The sequence below is a fragment of the Natrix helvetica genome (assembly GCF_964273705.1).
Source record: "Natrix helvetica genome assembly, chromosome: 4".
In the NCBI taxonomy this organism is placed as follows: domain Eukaryota; kingdom Metazoa; phylum Chordata; class Lepidosauria; order Squamata; family Natricidae; genus Natrix; species Natrix helvetica.
Genome location: NC_138550.1, coordinates 63,305,570 through 63,330,287, shown reverse-complemented (window position 1 = coordinate 63,330,287; position 24,718 = coordinate 63,305,570). Strand labels below are relative to the sequence as shown.

At 39.2% G+C, this 24,718-nt stretch overlaps 1 protein-coding gene across 1 annotated transcript in view; it reads right to left on the bottom strand.

The window, feature by feature from the left end:
* CFAP47 (cilia and flagella associated protein 47) overlaps positions 1 to 24,718 on the bottom strand; it is a 390,847-nt gene that overhangs the window by 238,493 nt on the left and 127,636 nt on the right. Inside the window, exons 29-33 of the mRNA XM_081950234.1 lie at positions 24,037 to 24,259; positions 14,352 to 14,558; positions 13,459 to 13,552; positions 5,922 to 6,029; positions 3,569 to 3,764 (exon numbers count right to left, since the gene is read on the bottom strand). Of these exons, the coding sequence (XP_081806360.1) occupies positions 3,569 to 3,764; positions 5,922 to 6,029; positions 13,459 to 13,552; positions 14,352 to 14,558; positions 24,037 to 24,259 (828 nt within the window). The remainder of the gene's footprint in view (positions 1 to 3,568; positions 3,765 to 5,921; positions 6,030 to 13,458; positions 13,553 to 14,351; positions 14,559 to 24,036; positions 24,260 to 24,718) is intronic.

The following is a 24,718-nucleotide window of genomic DNA, read 5'->3' as shown; positions in this document are numbered from 1 at the left end:
ACTATCGCAGCACTATTGAGAGTGTCCTGACATATGGCATTCTTGCATAGTATGGGAGCAGCTCTGCAGCAGACAAAAAAGCTCTACAGAGAATCATTAAAACTGCCCAGAATATCACCGGGCTCCAGCTACCAGGCCTGGATGACATCTTCGCATCTCGCTGTTTGAGGAAGTTGCATAACATTCTCAGAGACTCTTCCCATCCTGCTTACAATCTTTTTAGACTGTTGCCTTCTGGCAGAAGATACAGAACAATTAAAACTAGGACCACACATCTTCTGAATAGCTTTTATCCCAGAGCTATAATTGCACTTAACAATGAACTAAAGGGCCACCATCAGTGGCCTATTGGACAGCACTACTTGGTCTGTTGTGTGGATGTTTGGGTGGTTTAGGGGCGGGGAATTTTTGGGTGGGTGGGGGTGTGTTTGGGGATTGTTATGTGTGTTGGGTCTGGTCTCTGGGTGTGCTGCCCCAGCAGTATATAGCCAGCAGTATATAGCTAGTGTGGGAATTAAGAACTGTCTCCTTTAAGAAACTACCTCATGGTAAATATAGGGAGAGATTGCTTTATGGGAAACGTAGTTCCATGACATGTGATCATATCTGTGCTTCTGATTTGCCACTGGGGTATTCTGCCTGTGCACAAAGTTTATAGCAGGTTAGTTTAAATGCCTTTGTGAACCGGAATAGTAGTGTTTGTATCTCCACTCAGCATGGGAGTGAAATAATTATCTTTTTATACCATGTGATGGGACAGTTTGTGGAAAGTCAGAAGTATCTTAACACTGAACTATAAGTTTTGCTATTAAGAATGCCTGATAATAAACTTGATCTGAATGAGATTCCTAAGCATGGAGTTAACTGCATGCCCCAGCAAGCCTACAATGCTCGAGGCAGAACAGTAAACAGATGCTGATGTTTTTGCTCCCCTTGAGTAAAAAGATGGTGTTATTTTGAGCTCCCCTCAAATAAAAAGGATGTTGAAGTTGAATCCCAAACTCTGTTCACATTTTAACTGAGAACAGCTGCCAGGATTTCCCCCATCCCCTCTTGGAGCAAAGAGAAACATCCCGTGTCAGTGAGAAAAGCTGATGAACTCTCCTGAGATGAAAGACTTTGTTGTGATTAAGAAAATGGGCTAGAAGGGGGCCAAGAGTTTCTTGAGAAAAACAGCCTTTACAACTTAGCTGGCTCAATCTGTTCTGAAAAGCCTGTTTTTGTTTGTGAAAGAATGCTTACAGGTTAGACCAGTGTTGCAAAACTTTGTAGATGCAGGCTCAGTCTGCTTGTTGGCCACTAGGGTGCGTTGCAAAACTTTGTAGATGCAAGTGCAGTTCACTTGTCGGCCACTAGGGTGCCTTGCATGCATTGGCTTCAAATACTGGACTGCAGTTTGTAGAGGAGCCACCAGAGGGCACTGTTTGTGACTAATGTTTGGAGTGATTGATAATGGAGTTTTACTTGCTGAACTTTGTAAAGCTAACTCTCCATTTTTTGAATTCCTAAGGGTCTTTACCCAGACTCGGAACCCGTCTTGGACTTTGCTAGCTTGGTACCTCCTAAAGGGGTTGTGCCTTTTCCCAATAATTCATAATCAATAGTAACAAATAAGCAAGATCATAACTTGCAGGCCCTTCAGCTGGACTGCATCTGTCTTGTGGCCATTTGACTGCCAGATGGCTTTGCACACACAAAGTAAGCTGATGCTGGGATGGTTGGGGCCTCTTTATTGCCCCTCGTTGCCAGGACAACGTATCAATAAAGTTCAAAGGACTTGGGAGGTCAGATCTGGGCTAGCTGACCTCTTACTTATTCAAATTCTGTTTACATGGAGACGTTCCCATGAGGCTTTTACAACCACTTAAGGCTTGGAATTTGCTTAGATTTACTGATTTACTGAAACAGGTTTCTCTTTCTTTGTTAGGCTGCTAAGCCACATGCATTTGGCCTTAACAACAATAGATTGGACTGGATAGGTTGGGGGGGGGGGTGCTTTATCATGTGATTCCTGGGTCCCCTCCCCTGGAGCTCAATTAGATGGAAACAAAGTTGATGTTGCTTTCAAACAGGGAGAGAGGAAATATGCTTTTTTAACTCTGCAGGATCTGCTTTTTCAGTATATCAGAGGAGAAACAAGAGTCTAGCCCCGGGATGGCGAACTTTTGGTATGTGTGCTACAAGTGGCATGTGGAGCCATTTGTCAGAGCATGCAAGGCGTTGCCGTCAGCTGGCCAGTGTGAATACTCGCGCTGGCCAGCTGACTTCAGCCTTTTTTTAAGGCCATTTTTTGCCCTCCCCAGGCTCCAGAAGCTTTATAGGAGCCTGGGGAGGGCAAAAACAGCCTCCCCACCCAAGAGGCCCTCGGGAGGCTTCAGGAGCTTCCCTGAAGCCTCCAGAGCGCAAAAAACCACCCCTATGGGCAAAACGGAAGTTCGGGAACTGACTTCCAGTTTGCTCCTAGGGCTGGTTTTAGCCCTCCGGAGCCTTTAGGGGCCTTCAGGGGCTTCCCTGAGGACTCTGGAGGGCAAAAAACAACCCTAAGAGCAAACTGCTAGTCTCCAGTCACTTCCGGTTTGTCCGCAGGGCCATTTTTAGTCCTCCAGAGCCTTCAGGGACCTTCAGAAATTGACTTCTGGTTTGCTCGTAGGGTCGGTTTTTGCCCTCCAGAGCCTTCAGGGAACCCTCCGGAAGGCCCCTGAAGGCTCCAGAGGGTTAAAACCGCCCCTACGAGAAAACCGGAAGTCCGTTCCTGAACCTGGTTTGCCCATAGGGCCGTTTTTTCGCACTCCAGAGGCTTCAGGGAAGCTCCTAAAGCCTCCGGAGGCTGTTCTATAAAGCCTCTGGAGCCTGGGGAGGGCAAAAAAAGCATGCATGACCAGCTCTCCCTGGAGGGAGAGCTGGTCATATGCATATGCATGCTGGGGTCGCACATTGCATTATGCGTGTGGCATGCCCGCATCCCCCCTGCAACTGGGTGTTATGTGAATTTCGTTGTATGTGTAAACTGTGTTTATATGTATAATGACAATAAAGTAAAGTAGAAGTAGTTGACTACTATGTCTTATAATAAGAGTCCCTCTCTCTTGTAGTCCCTGACTGCAAGCCTTCATGATCATTTCATCCTGATCTGTTAGACTGCTTGCCACCTTTGAAAGGAACCTATCACCTTGAAAATGGTGGACTTTTTTTCTTTGTTTCAGATACTATGGACAAGTGTTCTGCTAGTTTCCCCTTGGAGCCTACCTGACAAAAAGAATGATAAAATGTAGTCTTTTCTTCCTGCACCTCCCAACAACAGTTTAACAATGGATGGAAGTTATTAAAACAAGGGAGGGTCAAGGGACAACAACTGTAAAAAAAAGTTTGTCAATGGAAATTTTGTTCAGAGAAGAAATTGTATTTCTGAACTTTTTAATGCAGTATATTTGAGAAAATTATACTAATGTATACCAACTGTAAAATTGTAAAACCGCAATAGGAAATTATAGCAATAATATGAGATGATCTCCTTTCTTGTACAGCAGGGGGGGAAAGTCTAGTTAACACATTCAGTGATTTTCCTCACCTTTCTTGCAGTTTTTCCACACAATTTTTCGTGTCTTCTCAAAATGTCTGTTCATCCAAATAAGAAGAATTATTTCAGATGAAGAATATATATTACTTGACAAAAGATTGGTGCTTATTTTTGGAAGGTGTTCTGCATCTTCTGCACTGGTCTGGCTAATGTCCTCAAGAACAGAGATTCGCTGGAGAATCAGAATCTGAAACAACAAGCTATATTGCTTTTTACCAATAATTAGTTGTACATTATGTAAAATCCTACTAAATGAACTTTAATATTGTAATATTTCTACTTATGCAGAAGCTGAATTTTCTAACTAGTAATGCTACTATAAGAATGTTTCATATTTCATATTTACCTTCACTGAATGCCACACATAGACTTATGGGTTCCTATCAGTGTTAAAAACAAACCCAGGTAAATGAAAGTGCATGTTTTTGAAAGAGAAAATTGATTCTTTGCTACAATAGTGATCCAATACAATCTACAAGCTATGTCTATTGGAGCTATAATTTTTCCACTCTTATCCAAAACCAAAAATCCCCAGTGATTTCAGTGGTTGCATGGTAGTACTATAATAGGATGGACCCTGCATTATTTACAGCAAATTCCATTCTTCTCCCCTCCCACCAACCCAGTTATAGCAAACCAAATCTTTATCACTACCTTTCAATGTTTCAGTATTGGATTTAAGATTAGGGGCTACCAAATCTGAGCTGTGGCAATCTAAGTAACCACTAGATGGTAACAAACTTTTTCTGTATCTTTCTGCTGCTATCTGGTGGACATATAAATCAATACATGAAATACAGAAATGTCTCAAATTAAGTAAGATCAGTTATATAGTATGATGAGTGAGATTTATATCAGAATATGGCAACACATTATCGATCTCAGCACTCCTGACTCAGTATTCCAGTCATCTTGAAGAAGAGTATTCAATTATTATTTCTTGTTTAGCTCCCAAACGCACAGTACTTTTTAGATTTCATTTTTATATTTTATAAATATAAAATATTTTATATATATTTTATATTTTATAAATATAAAAATGGTACAAATTACCATTATATTTTATAAATATAAAAATGGTACAAATTACCAACTACAAAATCTAGACCCTATAATTTTGTGTCTATAGCAAGTGGACTAAATTTTACTTCCACCCTTTTCATCATTTTCTTTGCATTTTAAAAACATGTTTTTCTCTCCGAGCTTGTTTGCTTGTAGACATTTCATTACCCAACTAAATAATGAGAGTGAGTATAGCTTATACCTTTATATAGAGAGGAGCTTCACCTGCCAGTTTTGGTGGTGATGTAGTATTCTTTTTTACTTAATTGTTAATTGATTGTCTATTGTTCATCCAAGTTCACATGAGTGTTGGCTGCCAGAGAGGGGGTATTCTGGTCTTTTTGCTTCCTTCTTTTTATTGTCTCATTTGAATGGTGTGCAAATGTGATGTATGTATCTATTGATGCTTCATTCCAAACTTCCAGAAATTCACTAGCATCTCTGGATTTAACCTAGTCTAGGATGTTTAGTTTCCCATAGTTTATGGTTGATCTGTCTATGTGTTGTGAGATTAAGGAATTTTCATCATGTCTTCTGACTACTACTTGGCATTCATTCTTCTGCCTGTCTGTCCTATAAAGTAGCTGTTACCAGTCCTTACACATATGTTATAAATAACTCCTGGTTTTTTTTCTCTTGAGCTACTGGGTCTTTTGGATAACTTATATTAAAATATTTTTGAGAGCTTAGTTGATTTGTGTGCCACATTGATGAGTGCAGTTGCAGTAGTTTGTCAGTTGTTTCTGAGATGTTTTTTTGAAATATGGCAGTGTTAACCTTTCCATAGCTTTTGCTTGTTGTACTGTACTAGACTGAATGGTCAGACACTTTTTGATAAAGTAGCATGGGTATCCATTCTGTTGGACGATCTTGTATAGGTAGTCTGGTATTCTAGAGTGCTGAAGAGTGTTTGTACTCATCTGAATAATGTTCTTATATAGAACTTCCTGTGATACTTTTTTTAAAAATCAAACGGGATGTCTTTTTCAATCTTACAGAAACTTCACTAAAGATTTTAAGTGTCCAGATTCAGTCTACATTCTTCCAGCAGAAATCTTATTTTTCTTTAAGTAGCAATTTGCTTTTAAGTTGTCCAATAAATTTTCAGATTGATATATATAATAATTTGAACTTAATTTTAGTCACTAATTCATAGACCCAAATACATATATAAATAAAAGGATTACACTTTATTTTGCACTGTCATAATTACAGCTAAAACAAGCAATAGTTTTACATTATGTCAATCAAGTATGTGTGAATAAAGACTTATTCATCTCACCTTGTATATTTGAATTAGCACATCTGTCCAGGCTCGCTTACTCACAGCCTCAAAGGTAGAGTCATCCAAAACATAAATATAACTCTCATCTTCATCAGATTTTTGAATCTTTACGTAAAGACAAAATAATTGTGATTTACATTTTGATTTTCTTTCATCATCTACCACAATGAACTAATATTATCTGTTATCTGAAATAAAATGATTAAGATGTTCTGCATATTTGGGTGGCATTGAGATGTAATAAATTGCAGCAGTAGTAATAAACCTGTGGATGCACAAAATGCTGTGTCCAAAATTCTACATAAGATTATAAAAATGGAGGGGCGGAGCTTCACGTCGCAGTGCCACAACGACTTTCCGGGCTCTCCGGACAGCCGTTGAATTCGGGTCATCTGGACGGTCCAATCTGTACTTAAACCATCCCAAAGAGACAGTGAAAGGTAGGGGGAGATCCTGCGGTCCCAGGGACACCCGCAAAGTCTCTGGCGACCTGGAAAAAGCCCCCTTTGCCAGCGATCGCGAGTCAGCTTCAAGGCTGCTGAAACTGCTGAAAGCTCCCACACGCAAGCGCAGGAGAGAAGCATGTCATTTTGGTGAGAGTCTTAAAATCTTTTTTCTATTGGAGAGAGAACACCCTAAAGTTGGAAACTTAAGTTAAAATAAAGGCTGACTAGAGAGAAAGTGGCGGATCTAAGATGGCCAATTTAAGTTTTTTTCTTTTTTCCCTTTTTATTCTTGGAAACCAGGATGGACTTTCAATTGTAACTTAATGTGGATTGGCTTATTGTGTTTTTTGTTTTTGTTTTTTAATTCTGCATTTTGTGGGGATACTGAATTTAAATGTTAACTGCATTGAAGATTTTTTTCTCTCTTTTTTTGGCTTTTCTTTTTGTATTTCTGAATTCTTGTTTTCTGAAGGTAAAAAAAATAAAAATGGAGCCGGGAAAAAGTAAGCATTGAGGGTGGATATAAGTAACAGTGGGTTTGAAACATTGTTACTAAGTGTTACTATTTGAACTGTTTAGAGAGAAGCTGTTCTCTTGAAGGCTATCTGGTTAAGAACTGATATGGGGCAGGATAGTTGTTTACACAGCTGTTTCCTGTGGAACTTTCCTGTGGAAACCTACTTCAGAATAAACAGAAGCTTTAAGGGAAATCTCAGAGTGACCTTAGAAAGATTTTCATTTTTTTTAAAAAGAAGAGACTTTGAATTCTCTTTTTCTAACTTTGTGGCAGTGCATATATTATTTTGCTGGGGAGGTGGTGATTTTTTTCTCTTCCTTCCTTGGCTCCTTCCTTGGCTCCTTGAATTCTTTTTTTTTTTTTTTGAAGCTTCTGAAGTATTGATTTTTTATTTTTCTTTGCTCTTTTTTCTACTTTGGAGATACTGGACATAAATAGATGATTTTCTTTAAAATTTGAGTAAATTGGATTGAAGAAAAAAATGTTTTAATTAGTGTTAGTCTTCCTTTCCTCCTCCCTCCTTTCCTCCTTCCTCCTTTCTCTCTTCCATTTTTCTCTTTCAAGTAAGAGATCACTATTTCTCTTTTCTTTCTTTTTTCTCCTTTCATTCTATCTACAATAAACTGAATTATAGCTGAAATCCTTGCAATACTAATTGGACTAAAACACAAAAAAACTTAGAAGATGAGCAGAAAGATATCACCTGTTGGTTCTACAACAACAACCCCTGCCTCCTCACCTGCAGAAGGACAAAGATCAATACAGTCGATGCTTCAACAAGAAAAAGAGAAGGGAGTAACTTTAGATGCAATCATGCAAGGGATACAGAAATAGATGATTGCAAGAATGAAAAGTTAGATACCATTGAAAAGAAAACTAAGAGTATTAAAAGAAGAATTGAGACAATAGAGCAACGAATTGAAAGCATAGAACAAAAAATAGCTAAAACGGAAGGAAAAATAGAAGATATGCAAAACTGGATGATGAAATACGAGGACAGAATCCAAAAAATTGAAGAAAAAGTTCAACAAGAAGAGAAGAAGGTTGAGGAGTTTGATAGCAGATTGAGCGATGTGGAAAGGGAGAGCAGTGGAATATTAGGGTGGGAGATGGATAGATCTGAATTTTTTTAAAGATTGCAAAACATAGAAGAAGAAAGAGGAGAGAACCTAGTACAAACAATATCTGAAATTTTGATAAATGTATTATAGATATCCCAAGAGAAGATGATGGATAGCACAGATGAAGTATATGCAAGATATGCAATGAGAAATGCTCTTTCAAGGGAAGTCCATGTAAGATTTACTAAGAAAGCAACTAAATTACAAATACTACAGAAAATGAGAGATAGAAAATTAGAATATAAAGGTAAGGAAATTGTAGTTCTGAAACAAATTCCGAGAAGAGTGAGAGAGAAGAGAAGAGAATATCAATTTTTGACAAAGGCTCTGATTAAAAAAGGTGTTAATTATAGATGACTCTTACCGGAAGGCCTATTATTTGTATGGCAAGGACAAAGATACAGAATAGACACAATTGATAAGGCAGAAGCTTTCTATACAGAACATTTCAGAGAAACGGCTGAGAAAACTGGAAAAGAAGAATCATCAGTGCAACTGCTGGAGGCACTTATAATTGAGATTGAAAAAATAGAAGGCGCTGTAGGTGGAATTGATAAAGAAGAAGGCGTGGTGGGTGGAGTAAATCTCAGAGAACAAAGAGAACCCAGATCAACTAGAGATATAAATCCTGTCTATAAAGTATAAACATGGAGGAAAGAAAAATGGTCACTATCAATATAAATGGACTTAATTCAGCAAATAAAAGAAGGAAAATATTTCACAAATTGAAAAAAGCTAAATTTTGATATTATTTGCCTACAAGAAGTACATATTCAAAAGAAATATGAATATTTATTAGTACAACCAAAGCTTGGAAAAATGTTTACTACATTGGCGGACTATAAGAAAAGAGGAGTGATCTTCTATATTAAAGATAATATCCCAGCGAAATTGATTTATACAGACGAAGAGGAAAGAATTCTGATGGTGGAAATTATGGATAATACTAAAAAAATACTTTTAATTGCAATTTATGCTCTCATTGAAAAACAAGATGAATTTTACAAAAAACTCCACCAAAAAATTGTTGATTTGGACTATGCTGATATTTGTATGATGGGAGACTTTAATGGCATTGTAAACCAGAACATGGACTACAAAACACACAAAACAACAAAGTTAAACAGAAAATTGTTTCCGAAATTCTTTTTCAGGATGACAGAGGAAACAAATTTGGAAGATATTTGGAGAGAAAGAAACCCTACAGAAGAACAATATACTTTTTATTCAAATAGACATTCATCATTTTCCAGAATAACATGATATGAGCCTCAACAGAACTGATTTGTAATGTACAAGAAATTGAGATTGAAACAAACACCTGGGCGGATCATAATCCAATTATGATGGATTATGGAAGGGCCAAAGGACAAGATCTAGATGGACATTCAATAATACCATATTGAAAGAGAAAGACTTTGTACAGAAAATGGAAAAAGAACTGGCCTTTTTCTTCAAAGAAAATATAAAAGAAGATACATCAATGCAGAATCTTTGGGACACAATGACGGCTGTTACTAGAGGACTAATAATAGATTATATAAGGAAGAGAAACTTAAAGAAAAAACAAACACATAAAGCTTTAGAGAACGATTATAAAATACTTGAAAAAGAGTTACAGAGATCTCCACAAAAAAAGATGTTAAAATAAAAATGGATACAATTAAACATAAAATAGATCTAATGGAAAAAGAAGAATTGGCACAAAAAATTAGAGGCACCAAACAGAAATACTTTGAAAATGCAAATAAACCAGGCAGATGGTTGGCATATAAATTGAAAAAAGAGAGAGAAGCAAAGAAAATATTGCAGCTAAGAGATGACCAAGAACAAATTCAGTATGGAAATGCTGAGAAGAAGAAAATTATACAAGACTATTATGCTAAGCTTTATGAACAAGAGAAAATAGAAGAGGGAGGAGTTAAAAAATATTTACAGGACGCTAATCTTCCCCAGATACCAGACGAAACTAGAATAATGTTGGAAGGTAAAATAACGATGATGAAGCTAACGGAAGCACTTAAGAAAGAAAATAATGGAAAGGCCCTGGACCAGATGGATTACCAGTGGAATTCTGCAAAACATTAGAAGAATCCTTGTCCCTCCCACTTTTAGAAGTTATGAATGAGGTGATGTCTGAAATAGAATACCTAAATCATGGTCAGAAGCATATATTACACTGCTACCCAAAGAGGAGACTGATTTAACACAAACCAAGAACTATAGACCAATCTCTTTATTAAATTCAGATTACAAGCTATTTGCAGCCATATTAGCAGAGAGACTTAAAAAGTACCTAAATAGTTTTATCCACTCTGATCAAAATGTTTTTTTACCAAAGAGACAAATTAAAGACAATATGAGAATGATTTTGAATACTTTGGAATATTATGAGGCCCATCCCGAAAAACAAATGGCTTTGATGTTTCTTGATGCACAGAAGGCCTTTGATAACGTGAATTGGCAATTTATGTTTTTACAATTAGAACAGATGAATTTTGGTAAGAAATTTCTTCAAACTATACAAATGGTATATCATAAACAAACAACAAAGATAATGGTAAATGGAGAATTGACAGATTCTATTGAAATAAAGAGAGGTACGAGACAAGGTTGCCCACTATCACCGTTACTATTTGTCTTAACATTAGAAGTCTTAAACAGAAAAATTAGAAAAGAAGAAGAAATAAAAGGAATGAAAATTAAAAAAGAAGAGTATAAGCTACAAGCGTTTGCAGATGACTTGGTTTTTATTCTTGAAGATCCACTAGAGACAGCACCCAAATTGTTAGAAAGAATAGAGGAGTACGGAAAAGTAGCAGGTTTGAAAATAAACAAAGACAAAACAAAGATTTTGACAAAGAACATACCATTAAGACAAAAGGAAGAGTTGGCAGAAGTTTTGCAGATTCAAGTCACAAACAAGGTCAAATACATGGGGATATATTTATCAGCTAGATGCAGTACTCTTAAGGAGGACTAAAGCAACAAATTGCGACTGATTTGATGAAATGGGAAAATTTACAACTATCAATGATAGGAAGAATTTCTACAATTAAAATGAACATTTTACCCAGAATCTTATATCTGTTCCAGACAATTCTAATCAGATTGGGCAAGGACTTTTTTTGAAGATTTAAATAAAATAGTTTTGAAGTTTATTTGGCAAGGAAAAAAAGCAAGAATAAAACTCAAGTTGCTACAAGATGCTAGAACAAGAGGAGGATTGGGCTTACCTGACTGGGAGTTATATTATCAAGCAACAAACCTGATGTGGATTAAGGAGTGGATAACACTAAAAAACTCTAGATTATTAAATGTAGAGGGTCATGATTTACCGTTGGGATGGCATGCTTTTTTATGGTATAAGGGAACTAAAGCACATGGTTATTTTAGAAGACATTATATAAGGGAGGCTTTGCTATTAAATTGGGAAAAGGTTAAAATATTACATTACTTAGAAACGCCAGTCTGGATATCAACCATTGAACCTTTTTCATATCCAATAATATATAAAAAGGAACAAACAGTCAGATATGTTGAAATATTGAATGCAGAGGGTGAACTCAAATCTATCCAAGAGTTGAAACAAGAAGGAATAGAAATGAATTGGTATTCATATGTGCAGATACACTCTAGATATAATGAAGATAGAAAATCAAAAGGTCTTTATAATAAAATGACTGAATTAGACAAAATTTTAACAGGTACTGATGAAAAAGTAATTAAAAAATTATATGGATATTTATTAGAGGTTAAACTACAAAAGGAACAAGTTAAAGAAACCATGATAGCTTGGGGGAAAAATTTGGACATGGGATTGATTTAGAGAAATGGCACAAATTGTGGTCACAAAATTATAAAATGACGATGTCAATTGCATATAGAGAAAATTTGTATAAGATGTTTTACAGATGGCATCTACCCCCAACAAGAATTTCAAGAATGTCTAAGGATAAATCCAAAAAGTGTTGGAAATGTCATCAGATACCGGGTTCTTACTACATGTGGTGGACTTGCATTGAAGCTAAAAGACACTGGACTAAGATTCACATGTGGTTGGAGAAAATGATACACAAACACATAGACCTTAAACGAGAGATTTTTTTTATTGGGAATTATACCAGAAACTTACAATAAAGACTTGAAATTTTGATTATAAATGTTCTAACAGCAACTAGAATCGTATTTGCAAAAAATTGGAAAAATGAAACAATACCAAAACAAGAGGAAGTTATTCGAAAGATAATGGAGTGTGCTGAAATGAGCAAATTGACATTTGAAATCAGAGAACAAAAAGATGAGCAATTTTATAAGATATGGGACTTGTTTTATCAGTGGTTGGACAAAAAAGCCTAGAAATGAAAAATGTTTTATGTATATTTTAATTGAAGGAGATAAGTAATAATACAATTATGTTGTTAAATAGATTAATAATGATACAATGAAAGACCTACTTACATATGAATTGAATAATTTAGAATATTTTGTGTTAAAATGAAGGATAAGGCTAATAATGAATCTGTGTACATTTAATAGATGATTGGTAATATTATGCATAACTCTAGATAGTGATGTATATTACAAATATATTTTGTTGTTGATAAATAGTTTAATAAAGAAGTAATGAAAGATTGGTATATTTATGAAGCGAGCATTTAGAATACTTTATTTAAAAATGAAGGAACAATATTTTTGTTGGAATGTATGATGTACAAGGACAACAATGAACATAAACATACTTGATGGATGATTAGTGGGACTATGCATAATTGAAAGTAGTGATGTATAAACATAAATATTTGGAAAATTCTTTTACATTGTAAAAATAATTAGAATGAGATAAGTGATTACATAAAGGTATACTGTTATTAAATAGATAATTAAGAATGCAAGGGAATTAGGTTTACTGAAAGGAAAGAAATATTAACTGTAATTGAACATATGATGTAAAATGAAAGTGAGGTACCTATTCATATTAGATGAAAATTTTTTGACTGTATATGTAACTGAAAATATGGATTCACAAAGCTTGTAACCAAACAACATGCTGTACGTAATGGATGAGAATTTTTTATGTTTTTTAAAATGTTTTTTAAAAATTACAAAGATTATAAAAATGGTATAACAGTCATACCAATATTTATTTGGTAACCTGATCTGCTTTCAAATAAATATGCTTCAATGAGCTTAGATTGACATGCAGGAAAGAGAGGGAAAAACCATGTTACATTTCCAGCAAACATCCTTTACAAATTTGTACATTTCTTTCTTGATGTAAGTTTTATAGAAGCATTACAAGCTGGCTATAGCTTGTACATAACTCACAACAAAATAAAAAGTTGTAGATTTACATATTATACTACTATTCATACAACCAGAGGAAAAAAACTTTTGAATTATTACAATATATAAGCATTAAAAATATAAAGTTTAGCTAGGTAAATTACCTTCAGCATAAGCTGTAAATGGGACCATATCGTATAATCTTCAAAGTCAAGAAGAAATTGAGGCATAATGTGGGAAAGAGACGCTCCTTGACTTCTAAAGTCAACATCAAAGAAAAGTTAAAAAAAAAAAGAAACAATGCAAAATATTGGAAAAGAATGACTAACTTCAAGGGATTTTATCCATAGCCATAAATATGAAATCTTATGATATCCTCTAAAAGATATTTTTAACAGATTACTTTTTCTCACAAGAACATTTGTCTCTCTGAATAGAGGAGTAGACTATTGCAGGATTTTACAACCAAAGACTAGGAATCCTAAGAATACTTGGGAATAAAAACCATTGAATTCTATAGAATTTTCTACAGGTTAAGTATACATAGGTTTATAATTGCAAAATGCAGCATGAATGCTTGTTGAGCTTTTTGCAAACAGCTATTTTCTTTTCTTCTTTTCCATTCCAAATTGTAACTCCCTTTCTCATCTCTTCCCAGTTCTGTCCCTTCTCCCTTTATTTTATCACCATCTTATTTACTGCATTGATGGAAGGAAGGGAGGAAATGAGGGTTAATATATAACATGCTTTGTTAATTTTACAAATTAGATAATCAAAACTATTTGTCTGTGAAATAAGTTAATACCTTTTAATTGAATTAATATTGATTTTATATTTTTGCTCTTACCTTGTTTATTTATGGAATGTGGCCTCTGGTCAATGTATCTATAATATATATGTCTTTTTATTGTGGTTTTTGAGGGCAGTCAAAATAATAATTAGTATCATTTTCTTTCAGAATATTCTAGCATAATATTAGTACTTCAGTAAATATGTACAGATCTGGAAAACTTTTGAAACTACGTGCAAATCATACTAGTATTTTCAAAGGACATACTTGAGAAAAGTGATCATTGTAGAATGTTGCCAGTGAAGTTGCACCACTCGTTGGATGGGATCAAAAGGCAAAACTTGACTTGAACTAATTCCAGGCAATAATTGTCCACTTAAATGAATCAACATATCATAAATTGTCTTGGTATCCTTACCAAGATTTAGCTTAAGTTTTTCATCTGATGAAGTCATTTGAATTTTACAAATATCACTAGACAGAGGATAGAAAGAAATCTGTTTTATTATTAAAAGTAAGGTAAATTAAAGAACCTCCTACTGAATTATTTTGTTATTTTGTGGTACAGGTAGTCCTTGACTAATGAACAAAATTCAGCCCAACGTTTATGTTGCTAAGTGAAACATTAATTAAGTGAATTTTGCCCCACGAACTGTGGTGTCGCAGTGGTTAGAGTGCAATACTGCAGGCTATTTCTGCTGATCACCGGCTGCCAGCAGTTTGGCAGATCGAATCTCACCTGGCTCAAGGTTGACTCAGTCTTTCATCCTTCCCAGGTCAGTAAAATGAGGACCCAGATTGTTGGGGGCAATATGCTGACTCTGTAAAACCACTTAGAGAGGGTTGTAAAGCACTATGAAATGGTATATAAATCTAAATGCTATTGCTATTGCTATTTTTTACCTTTCTTGCCACAGTTGTTAAGTGAATCACTGCAGTTGTTAAATTAGTCACAGAGTTGTTAAGTGAATCTGGCTTCCCTATTGACTTTGTTTGTCAGAAGGTCTCAAAAAAACAATCACATGACCCCGGGACACTACAACCTTCCTAGGTATGGTAATTTACTAAGTATTTGAATTTTGATCATGTGACATGGGGATGCTGCAACAGTCGTAAGTTCATAAAATGATTGTCACTTATTTCAGTGCCATTTTAACTTCGTACAGTAACTAAATAAACTGTTGTAAGTCAAGGGCTAGCTGTATTTATTATTTGATATGCTGTCTGATTACCAACAGGTCTAGATAGCATAACAACTAAACAAGAACAACTGATGTAGTAATAAATAAAAAATAAAAGATGATAGGACCAACAAGCCCAAAAAGAAGGAAGCAAGGGGGCTTCACCCACCACCACCAAGGGTCTGGGCAAAGACTCAGGTCTTCAAGGAAGACCTTCTAAACAACAATGGGAAGATGTGCAGATTTCAGGGAGAACATCATTCCACAGGATGGGTACTGCTATAGAGAAGGCAAAGGACATATTTTATGTGAAGGAACCTGGTGCACATCCACTATATTCTACTATATGGAAGCTGTTATGAAAACAGTGATAGAAAGGCTAAAAAAATCAATACACTATTGATGAACGCATACTTTTCCTGTTTTAATTTTTACTATGGAGAATTCACACGTAAGATTTCAAATATATATATACTGTATGTAATTGTTAACATGCTGTTTGGTAATACAGACTCCTTTGGCAAGTAACTAATAATTGTCAGAGTTCCAAGTAACAGCCCAGATGAAATCAAAACTCCAAGGTCTGAAGTTTCCTCAAAGTATACATTTATTAGGCATTTCAGTGAAAACCCATTTCTAAAGCTCCACAGCTTTTCCCCACCCAAATCAAAATCCAAAAGTCCCCCCACTACACACAACCATCACATGCCCCAATCAGGTCACAGTTCCAGACCCATCTATTCCGTGCCAGGTGCTGGTGAGAGTGTCCTTGGCTCCCAGAAGAAAGAATGTTATTTTGGCTACATATTTCCCCAGCTATCTCTACTCTCTCCTCCCTTTCCCACAGCTCTTTTCAGCCTTGCTGTGGCAACCCTGAAGACGTTCCAAGATGGCTCCAGGGTTGACAGGCTGCCCCTTCTCAAGCAAAAAGGACATCCTGCAAAAGGGAAGAAAAACCCATAGAGAATGAAACTAACCCTGCTTCAATCTCCCCGACCTCCCACTGTCAGCTCTTTGGGCTTCCCAGAATACTTGTCATGAAACTGCTTGACTAATCTGTCAGCTTTCACATCCCAACTTTTCACCCAAGTGTCTGTCAACTTGCAAAAGCATTTCTAGTCTGCTCTTGAGTTGCCATGGACAGAAAGGGGGGAGCATATTCCACACATAACTTCTGCCAGGGTTGGATCTCAGATTACCAACGCTTGCTTGTGAAGCGTGGTGTTTGACAGCCCACGGGAATGCCTCGTTAGAGAATGTGATTTATGACACAGACTGAGAGGAGAGGGGAAACAGGGTCAAAGTTGAACCATAAACTACGTGCAGTAGAGTTGATCTTACTTGAATAGATGCCGCCATGATGTTCCTAATAAATAACTGGTTTTCTTTTGCAACTTGGCTCAAGACTCCTGAATTAATTAAGGCATCTGTCGGAACTTTAACAGCAGGTCAACTCTCCTTTAAAAATTAATCAACATTACCAGGCTTCCTGAATCCGGGCACTCCAATCACTCCCCTATATCTGGGACGCTTGGAGAGAAATTCAGGCAACCATGACACAGGGTGGGCTATCTGAAGAATGCATTTTGCAAGCTATCCAAAAGGAGGCAGAGATTTCCTCCAACCTGGCAATCCCAGGATCCATCAACCTGATTGCAACTGGAGTGCAGCCCTCCCCAGACATCAAAGCTAAGATACCTGCTCCAGCTGCCAAAGCAAAAAGGGATGAGTATTGATGGATGTTAACCCCTAAAGCAGCTGAGGTTGAGTTCCCCCACCCCAATGCCCAGAAAGGGGGAAGGCCCCTGAATGAGCTGGCGAGAGTGGGATGATTGGATGTGGGACTGAGCACAAGTCAGTCTCCCAAAGCCCCTGATGGAAGACCTGGAAAGTTCAATACAGGAACTGAAGGAGGAATTTGACTGGGCCACCATTCGTGATGGCCACCATCATGCTGTGATCGCCACCATCATGCCACCCAAGAGAGGGAAGGGACATCTGATCCTTTTGAAGTAAGGAGACACAGAATGGAGTGCAGCCCCCTCTTCTCCACCCATTAGGAGAAGGAGCTCGAAACAGCAGCCAGTCCCACTCCCACACAGCAGGCAGCCCACCCAGGACAGGCAATCTCCTCCCTCTGTCCAAACTAGTTCCAAGGAAGATGGCCAGCCACACAAACAGGGCTTACAGAGGCCAACAGGAGGAGGGAAGAGCAATGAGGAATGTACTGCCCTGCTTCAGAGGAAAATTTGATGGGGACTCAGACCAGCTAGCTCTATTCCTTGACTTTGCTAAGATCCACTTAGAATGCTATGGACACCTCTACCCTCCCCGCAGAGCCATGGTAAATGCCATCGCTGAAGGGCTAGAGGGAGAAGCAAGGGAATGGCTATCAGCCCTCCACAAGAGGAGAGCCTCCCACCCAATTGCAAGACGTAGATGACTTTCTATGACTAGACTTTCTATGACTCTATGACCTAGAGCCCAGATTTGAGAAGGTGGAGGACGATCCATACGCAGTAGATGAACTCAGAAACGTAAGACAAAGGGGGCAACCCATTAAAGAACACATCCATGAATTCAGGAGAGTCATAGGGAAGCTACCTCCTCTTCCAGAGTGGCTGTTGGTGCATTTGTCAGAACAAGTCTGGACAAGCAAATCGCCCGGGTAACCGCCTACCGGGACATCCCGAAGCGACTCTCTGAATGATTCCAATTAGACATAAAAGTCAATGACAGATTGTACACCAGGAAAAAACAACTGGATACCAAAGAGAGATGTCAACCCGACAAGAGACTGCCCAGCTGACAGGGAACCACAGCACCGCAGCCAGACCCAAAACCAGCCCTCCCAAGAGGTCCAATGAAATGCTACAGATATAGGGGGATAAGCCACATGTCATCAGCATGCAAAACCCTAGCCCTGAAACCAAAGCCAGCACCCAGGGCATGACTGGAGCGAGGGCCCAAGCATGCTACCAACACGTCCCAGAAGGCCCTCCAAGCTGCAAAGGTCCCTCCCCACCCAGCCAAAGGGGGGAAACCCAGGAAATGATGACCAGTCGCCAGAATCCTACGACAGCAAGGACGAGGGTGAAACCGACCCAATGGTGAGTGAACTGCTCCACCCTTTCATTTTCCCAATACGCCTCACAGCCCCAAAAACAGGAACCTAGGGGACATTTCAAGCCCTAATAGATTTAGGCTGCACTAGATGCTTGATCAACCTAACCATGGTTCTGAAACTGGGAATCAGAGTGAAAAGACTGACCCACCCTATCTGGTTTGAACAGGCCAATGGGCCCGTAGTGGGGAGAGCCTATGCCAACCACCTGACCGAACCAGTGAGGCTAGAGCTAACAAACCACTGGGAAGTAATTTGATTCATAATAGCCCCCAAAATGACAGCTGCAGTCATATTGGGACTCTCCTGGCTAGACAATGGGAACCAACCATCTGGTGGCAAAGGGGCTCCTACAGGCTGACGATAGCAAGGGGACTCCAACCCCCTTTACACCAGCAAACAGAAACACCGCCCACACAGAGGACCCTCCCAGCAGCCACCTCCGACAAAACCCCAGAGACTGAACAGATCCCAAGGGAATATCAGGACCTCACAGAAGTATTCAGCGAAGCCAAGTGTAACGTCCTGCCTCTCCACCATGAGACAGACTATCTCCCCAGGGCAAAACTACCCAACCCAAACTGTATGCCATGACGCCCCGGGAAATACAAGAAATGCACAAATACATAAGACAAAAACATAGCACGGGGGTTCATCGAGCCAGCCAAGTCATGGGTCGCAGTCTTATTTAAAGAAACAAAGATGGAACTATGAGATTATGTGTAAGGGGATAAACTGTGTGTGCGTATACACAACCTATACTCCCTTCACCTCATGAAGGACATCTCACCTAGTCAAGGGAAAAGTTTTTACCAAATTATACCTCAGAGAAGCATACTACTGAATGCGCATCAGGGAGGGAGATGAATGGAAAACAACAGCCCCCTAGGGAGTTTCCAATTCAAAAGGATGCCTTTCGGACTGATGGAAGCCCCAGCAGTGTTCGTGCAGTTATTAAATGAGGTGCTGCATGACCACCTGTACAAGGGAATCTACCTGAATGACATCCTCATCTACACTGAGACCATGAACGACCACATACCCCATGTCCGTTGGGTACTTGAAAAATGTCTGGCAGCCAACCTGCATGTCAAGCTATCAAAATGTGAATTCCATCATGCACAGTTAGACTACCTGGGCTACCAAGTGTCAAATGAGGGCATAGAGATGGACCCAGCCAAAGTACAAGCTGTCCTAGGCTGGCAACCCCCTCACACTTGCAGACGGCTACAAAGTGTCAGGCCTGTAGTTATGTTCTTTTAGGATCTTTGGCCTGCCACACTTTCTTATAATTTTCTATGCTGTTTCAATAGTGTAGTAGTTGGGAGGGGGGAATAGAAAGGAGTAGGATTGTAGAATGGATTGTTGACATTCTTTTGTAGAAGCCAAGGTCATCTTTTGTCTCAGCACCTCGACACCTGGCCGGAAGAAGATGGGTGTACATGCCAGCGTGGAAGATGATGATTGGAACATGTGATGGATTTGTGGGTGTGGGGAGAGATCATGAACTTTAACTGGGTGAACTTACAGGATGTAATTCAGAGTTGAAATTTTCCATAGCCGTGCTAAATTGCCTGCGGAATAAATTGGACCTTAAAGGATGTTTTGCCTTGGACAATGATTTATTTCTGCATGGTATTTAGAACCCTAACACAAAGCTTCCTAGGATTCACAAATTTCTACAGACAGTTCATCCCCTCCTTCACAAAGATCACCAAACCCATGACGGACCTCTTAAAGACAGAGAACACAGAGGCAAAACCCCACCCGGGACAACCTCTAAGTGGGACCTAACCTGCCAAAAGGCATTTGAGACACTAAAAGAAATGTTTGCAAAGGAACCAGTACTAAAGAATCCTGACTCTGAAAACCCTTCATTATCCAAGCAGATAACAGTGATGTGGCTCTGGGAGCAGTGCTACTCCAAAGAAATATCCAAGGAAACCTATAGCCCTGCACCTACACCTCCCGCAAGCTCACAGACACAGAGAGACCACGTGCCACATGGGAAAAAGAGGCTTTTTGGTGACATGGGCACTGCTAACCTGGCACCACCTGCTGGAAGAGTTCAAAGTCTGGACTGACCATAAAAATCTGGAGACCCTTAGGACCCCGCACAAGCTATCGCCCAAATAGGTCCGCTGGGCTCAATGCTTCAATCAATTCGACTTCGTGCTAAAGCACATTCCAGGGGGGAGGAACTTTCTAGCTGATGCCTTCTCCCGCATGCCCAAAGTACAAATGTGAACGGGAGCACATAGTAGATTCCATCATTCCCCCTACTCAAATAGCTGCCCAAGTGACCACCAGACAACAATGCCACAACCGGCAAGACCAACTAGCTAGCCACCTAACCACAAACCTCAAAACTGAACTGCTAGCAAACCCCTGATTCCAAGACAATCAATACACCTTGATGAAAAGAGATGACCTAGAATGGAAGGGGATGAAACTCTATGTCCCAGAATCCCTACACACTCTAATCCTCCAAAGGAGCCATGACATTAAACCGATAGGCCACTTTGGATTCCTAAAGACTTTACACTTAACTCGGAGACAGTTCTGGTGGCCCGACATAAAGAAAGACGAGGACAATTATGTGAAAAGTTGCACCATCTGTGCCACAATGAAGAAACAGCCAGGACGCTCCCCCACCGGATTGCTGCAACTGGTAGCAGAACAAAAAAGACCATGAGAAGACATCGCAATGGACTTTATAGTGAACCTGCCCAAAAGTGGGGGAAACACTCTGGACTGTAATAGACCTAGTCTCCAAAGAGGCGCACTTCATACCCTGCAGCAGACTACCCTCAGCCCACCAGTTGGCCAAACTGTTCCTGAAGCACATCTACTGCCTGCATGGAGTACCACAGAGAATTATCTCAGATAGGGAGGTCCAGGTCTGGAGGGAGTTCCTGCAGTCCATTGGGTTGTCCCAGGGCCTTAGATCAGCCTTTCATCCAAGCACCATTGGGGGGTGGGGGGAGGCAGAGAAACTGAATACCATGTTAGAGCAATAACCAAGGTGCTACGTGAACTCTCAGCAGTCCAATTGGGCGGACTTCTTGCCTTTCGCTGAGGTCACATACAATAATGCAGTTCACAGTAGCACGGGACTAACCCCGTTCAAAGTAGTGAGCAGCATGGACTTCGACCCAATGCCTGAGTATCCAAGGAACTCCACCTCCTCAGTCAGCTTGACTGATTGGATGTCAACGCTGAAAGAAACCTGGGAGAATGGCAAAAAAGTGCTAGCTAAAGCAGCGCACACCTATAAGAAATAGGCACAAATCACCAAGCTCCACAATGGTCATTCCAGTTGGGGAAGAAGGTCTACCTCTCCACAAAATATTTGAGGTTAAAACTCCCTAGCAAGAAACTGGGGCTAAAGTTTATGGGACCATTCCCCATAGTAAAGATCATCAACCCAGTCACAGTGCAATTGAAATTGCCCAACTTCTAGGGAAGATACACATGGTATTCCATTGTTAGCCTCTTGAAATCCCTAATTGGCTCAACTCTGAGGCTACTACCCCATGAGCCCCAAGACCCCATGGTCATAGGGGCCCAAACCCATTATTAGTTTCAGTGAAACCTCGATTCGAGGTGGCACAGGAGACAATTCCAATACTTAATCAGGTAGAAGGGTTGAATTGTGGCTTTCTGGACAAGGCATCAGCAAGCAGGTTCTTTCCTCCTGGTATGTATTTTAATTCAAAGTCAAACTGCTTAAAGTATTGTGCCCACCTGACTTGCTTGGGGAGTTTTCAGGGTGTTTTCAGTGCCTCTAGATTTTTGTGATCAGTCCAGACTTCAAAGGGCACTTTACTCCCCTCTAAAAAGTGTCTCCAGATAAGGAGAGCCCAGCGGATTGCCTAAAATTCCTTCTCCCGGTCTGCCCAATGTCTCTTGGTGTTGCTAAGTTTTTTGGAGATGTAGGCACAGGGTTGCAGCTGGCCCTGGGTGTTTGCTTGTAGCAGAACTTCCATTATAGTCACATCACTGGCATCCGCCTGGACCATGAACAGTCTCTCTGGGTCGGGGTCCTTGAGGACAAGTTCCTCTGTGGATAGTTTTTTTAAGGTCTCAAAGGCCTGCTGACACTCTTGGGACCAGACCAGTGGTTGGGTTGACTTTGGGTGCTCTCCTTTTCAATAGTCCCATGCGGGGGAGTGATACTACAGTGAAGGCAGGGATGAATTATCTATAGAAGTTGGCAAACTTGAGGAAACTCTGAAGTTGCTTGTGGGTGTATGGGGGTTACCAGTCTAGGACAGCTTTTACTTTTCCTGGGTCCTTCTCAATCCCTTCACTTGACACTCGGTAGCCAAGTTAGTCCAGGAGGTTGTGTGGATCTTGCATTTTGATGCATTTTGACAGCTTTGTATAGTTTGGCTGCAAGGAGTTTCTTTAGGACCCCTCTAGGGTTTCACTGAAGATGAGAATGTCATCTAGGTTGAGTAGAACTCCGTTGTAAAGGTGCTCATGCACCTTGATTAGCTGCATGAAAACTGCAGGAGCTCCTTGTAATCCAAAAGGCATCACTTTGAACTGGAAGCTGCCTAGTGGGCAATTGAAGACTGTTTTCCACTTGTCTCCCTTAATGTGGAGTCTGTAGTACGCTTTCCGCAGGTCTAGCTTGGTGAACACCTTCCCCTTTGCTAAGTGGGCTAGCAAATTCTTCATTAAGGGCAGAGGGTAGGTGTTTTCCATGCAAACAGCGTTGATTCCATGGAAGTCCATGCAAAACCTTATTGGCCCATTCTTTTCTTTCAATAGCACTGGAGCTGCGACCCAGGACTTAGTTGGTTGAATGAAACCCCTTGCCAAGTCGAAGTAATTCAGTAGATCATCCATCTCCCTGGGGGTTATGGAATACCTCTTGGGCTTAGGGAGTTTAGCTCCTGGCACAAACTCTATCACAGTCGGTGGGTTGGTGAGGGGGGAGGGTGTTGCAGTTTTGCTTGCTAAATGTGTCAGCCAGGCCCTGTATTCTTTGGGCACCAGGAGGCAGGGGGCAGTGCGCCAGTGACAGCAGCGGCTTTCTCACAAGGGTTCAGGTTGTGATACGGTTTCACAGGGCTACTTCTGCTAGAGTGGGATGGCAGTGGACCCACCCCTATTCTTACCTTGGGTGAAACCTGGGTGAAATCCAGGTACATCGGGGTACATCATAGGACAACGGTTTTTGAACCAATGTACTTCAAATGGGATAACTTAGAGAATGCATTCACAATCCAAAATCCATTACTCCCATGGAATCAAAATTTGGCAAATTTTATACAAAGTTTTATGACATAATACAAATGGAGTAAAACATTTCCATGATCAGTTCCTGATGTTTGACTGCTATACAGTTCAACATGGACTGTTTTCAAGATAGATAGATCTTTGAACATCTTCCTGAATTTTTAAGAACGATTCTACTGAAGACAATACATTAGATGCTTCACTATTATTGAAAACCCTGAGAAATCTGGTAAGGAAATACCAGTGAAACAATGACCTAATAAGTTAAGAATTGTCTAGTTTACAACTACAAATATAAATTGCTGTTCTTTTCTCCAACTCGTATTAAAATATTTCCTAAGTTTAATAAAGCATTCATTTTTTAAAAAAGTTGTCTGTGATAACAATCTGCTCTTACCGTCTTAGAGAATATGGAATTGAAATTGGATTTGGTCCTTTAGACCAGCCAAAAAGAGTAAACCAGTTCTGAGCTGCCATTACAATTTTTTGGAAGAAAGTATATTTTGCTGTGTCTTCTGCGGCAAAAACTAATTCATCAGATGTATTCCTCCTAACCCATTTATTTTGGATGATAGCCTCCTGCTTCTTTATGTTTTCATTTTCAAGGATCTTTTCCAGTTCTGCATAAAAATACAGTAATTTAGTTATCATTGTACCACTTTCTATCACACCATTACATATTATTTAGTTATTTAATCAGTTCTTGTTGAAAACAAGATCAAATATTTCAGATATGTCCAAATATATGTAATTATGCTCCAATAATCATTAAACTATCTATTTCTTACTTTAGAAATATAGTTATCCAATAAAATAAAATTCGTAGCTTCATATTGGATAGGTTAGATTGATTATGAATATGTCATTATTTGAGAGATAAAATTTATGATATACCTAATCAATCAATCAATCAATCAATCGTTTGGCATCCGCAGCACACTAGTAGCTCATACTTAAGTGGTGGTCTACCAGGACATTTACCTCTCACAGGTATTACTGTTGAACCAGTTACTGCCTATCCTGTACTTGGGCAGCTGGTTTTTGCTTCCTAAATGTAGGTTCTTACTTTTCTTCACACC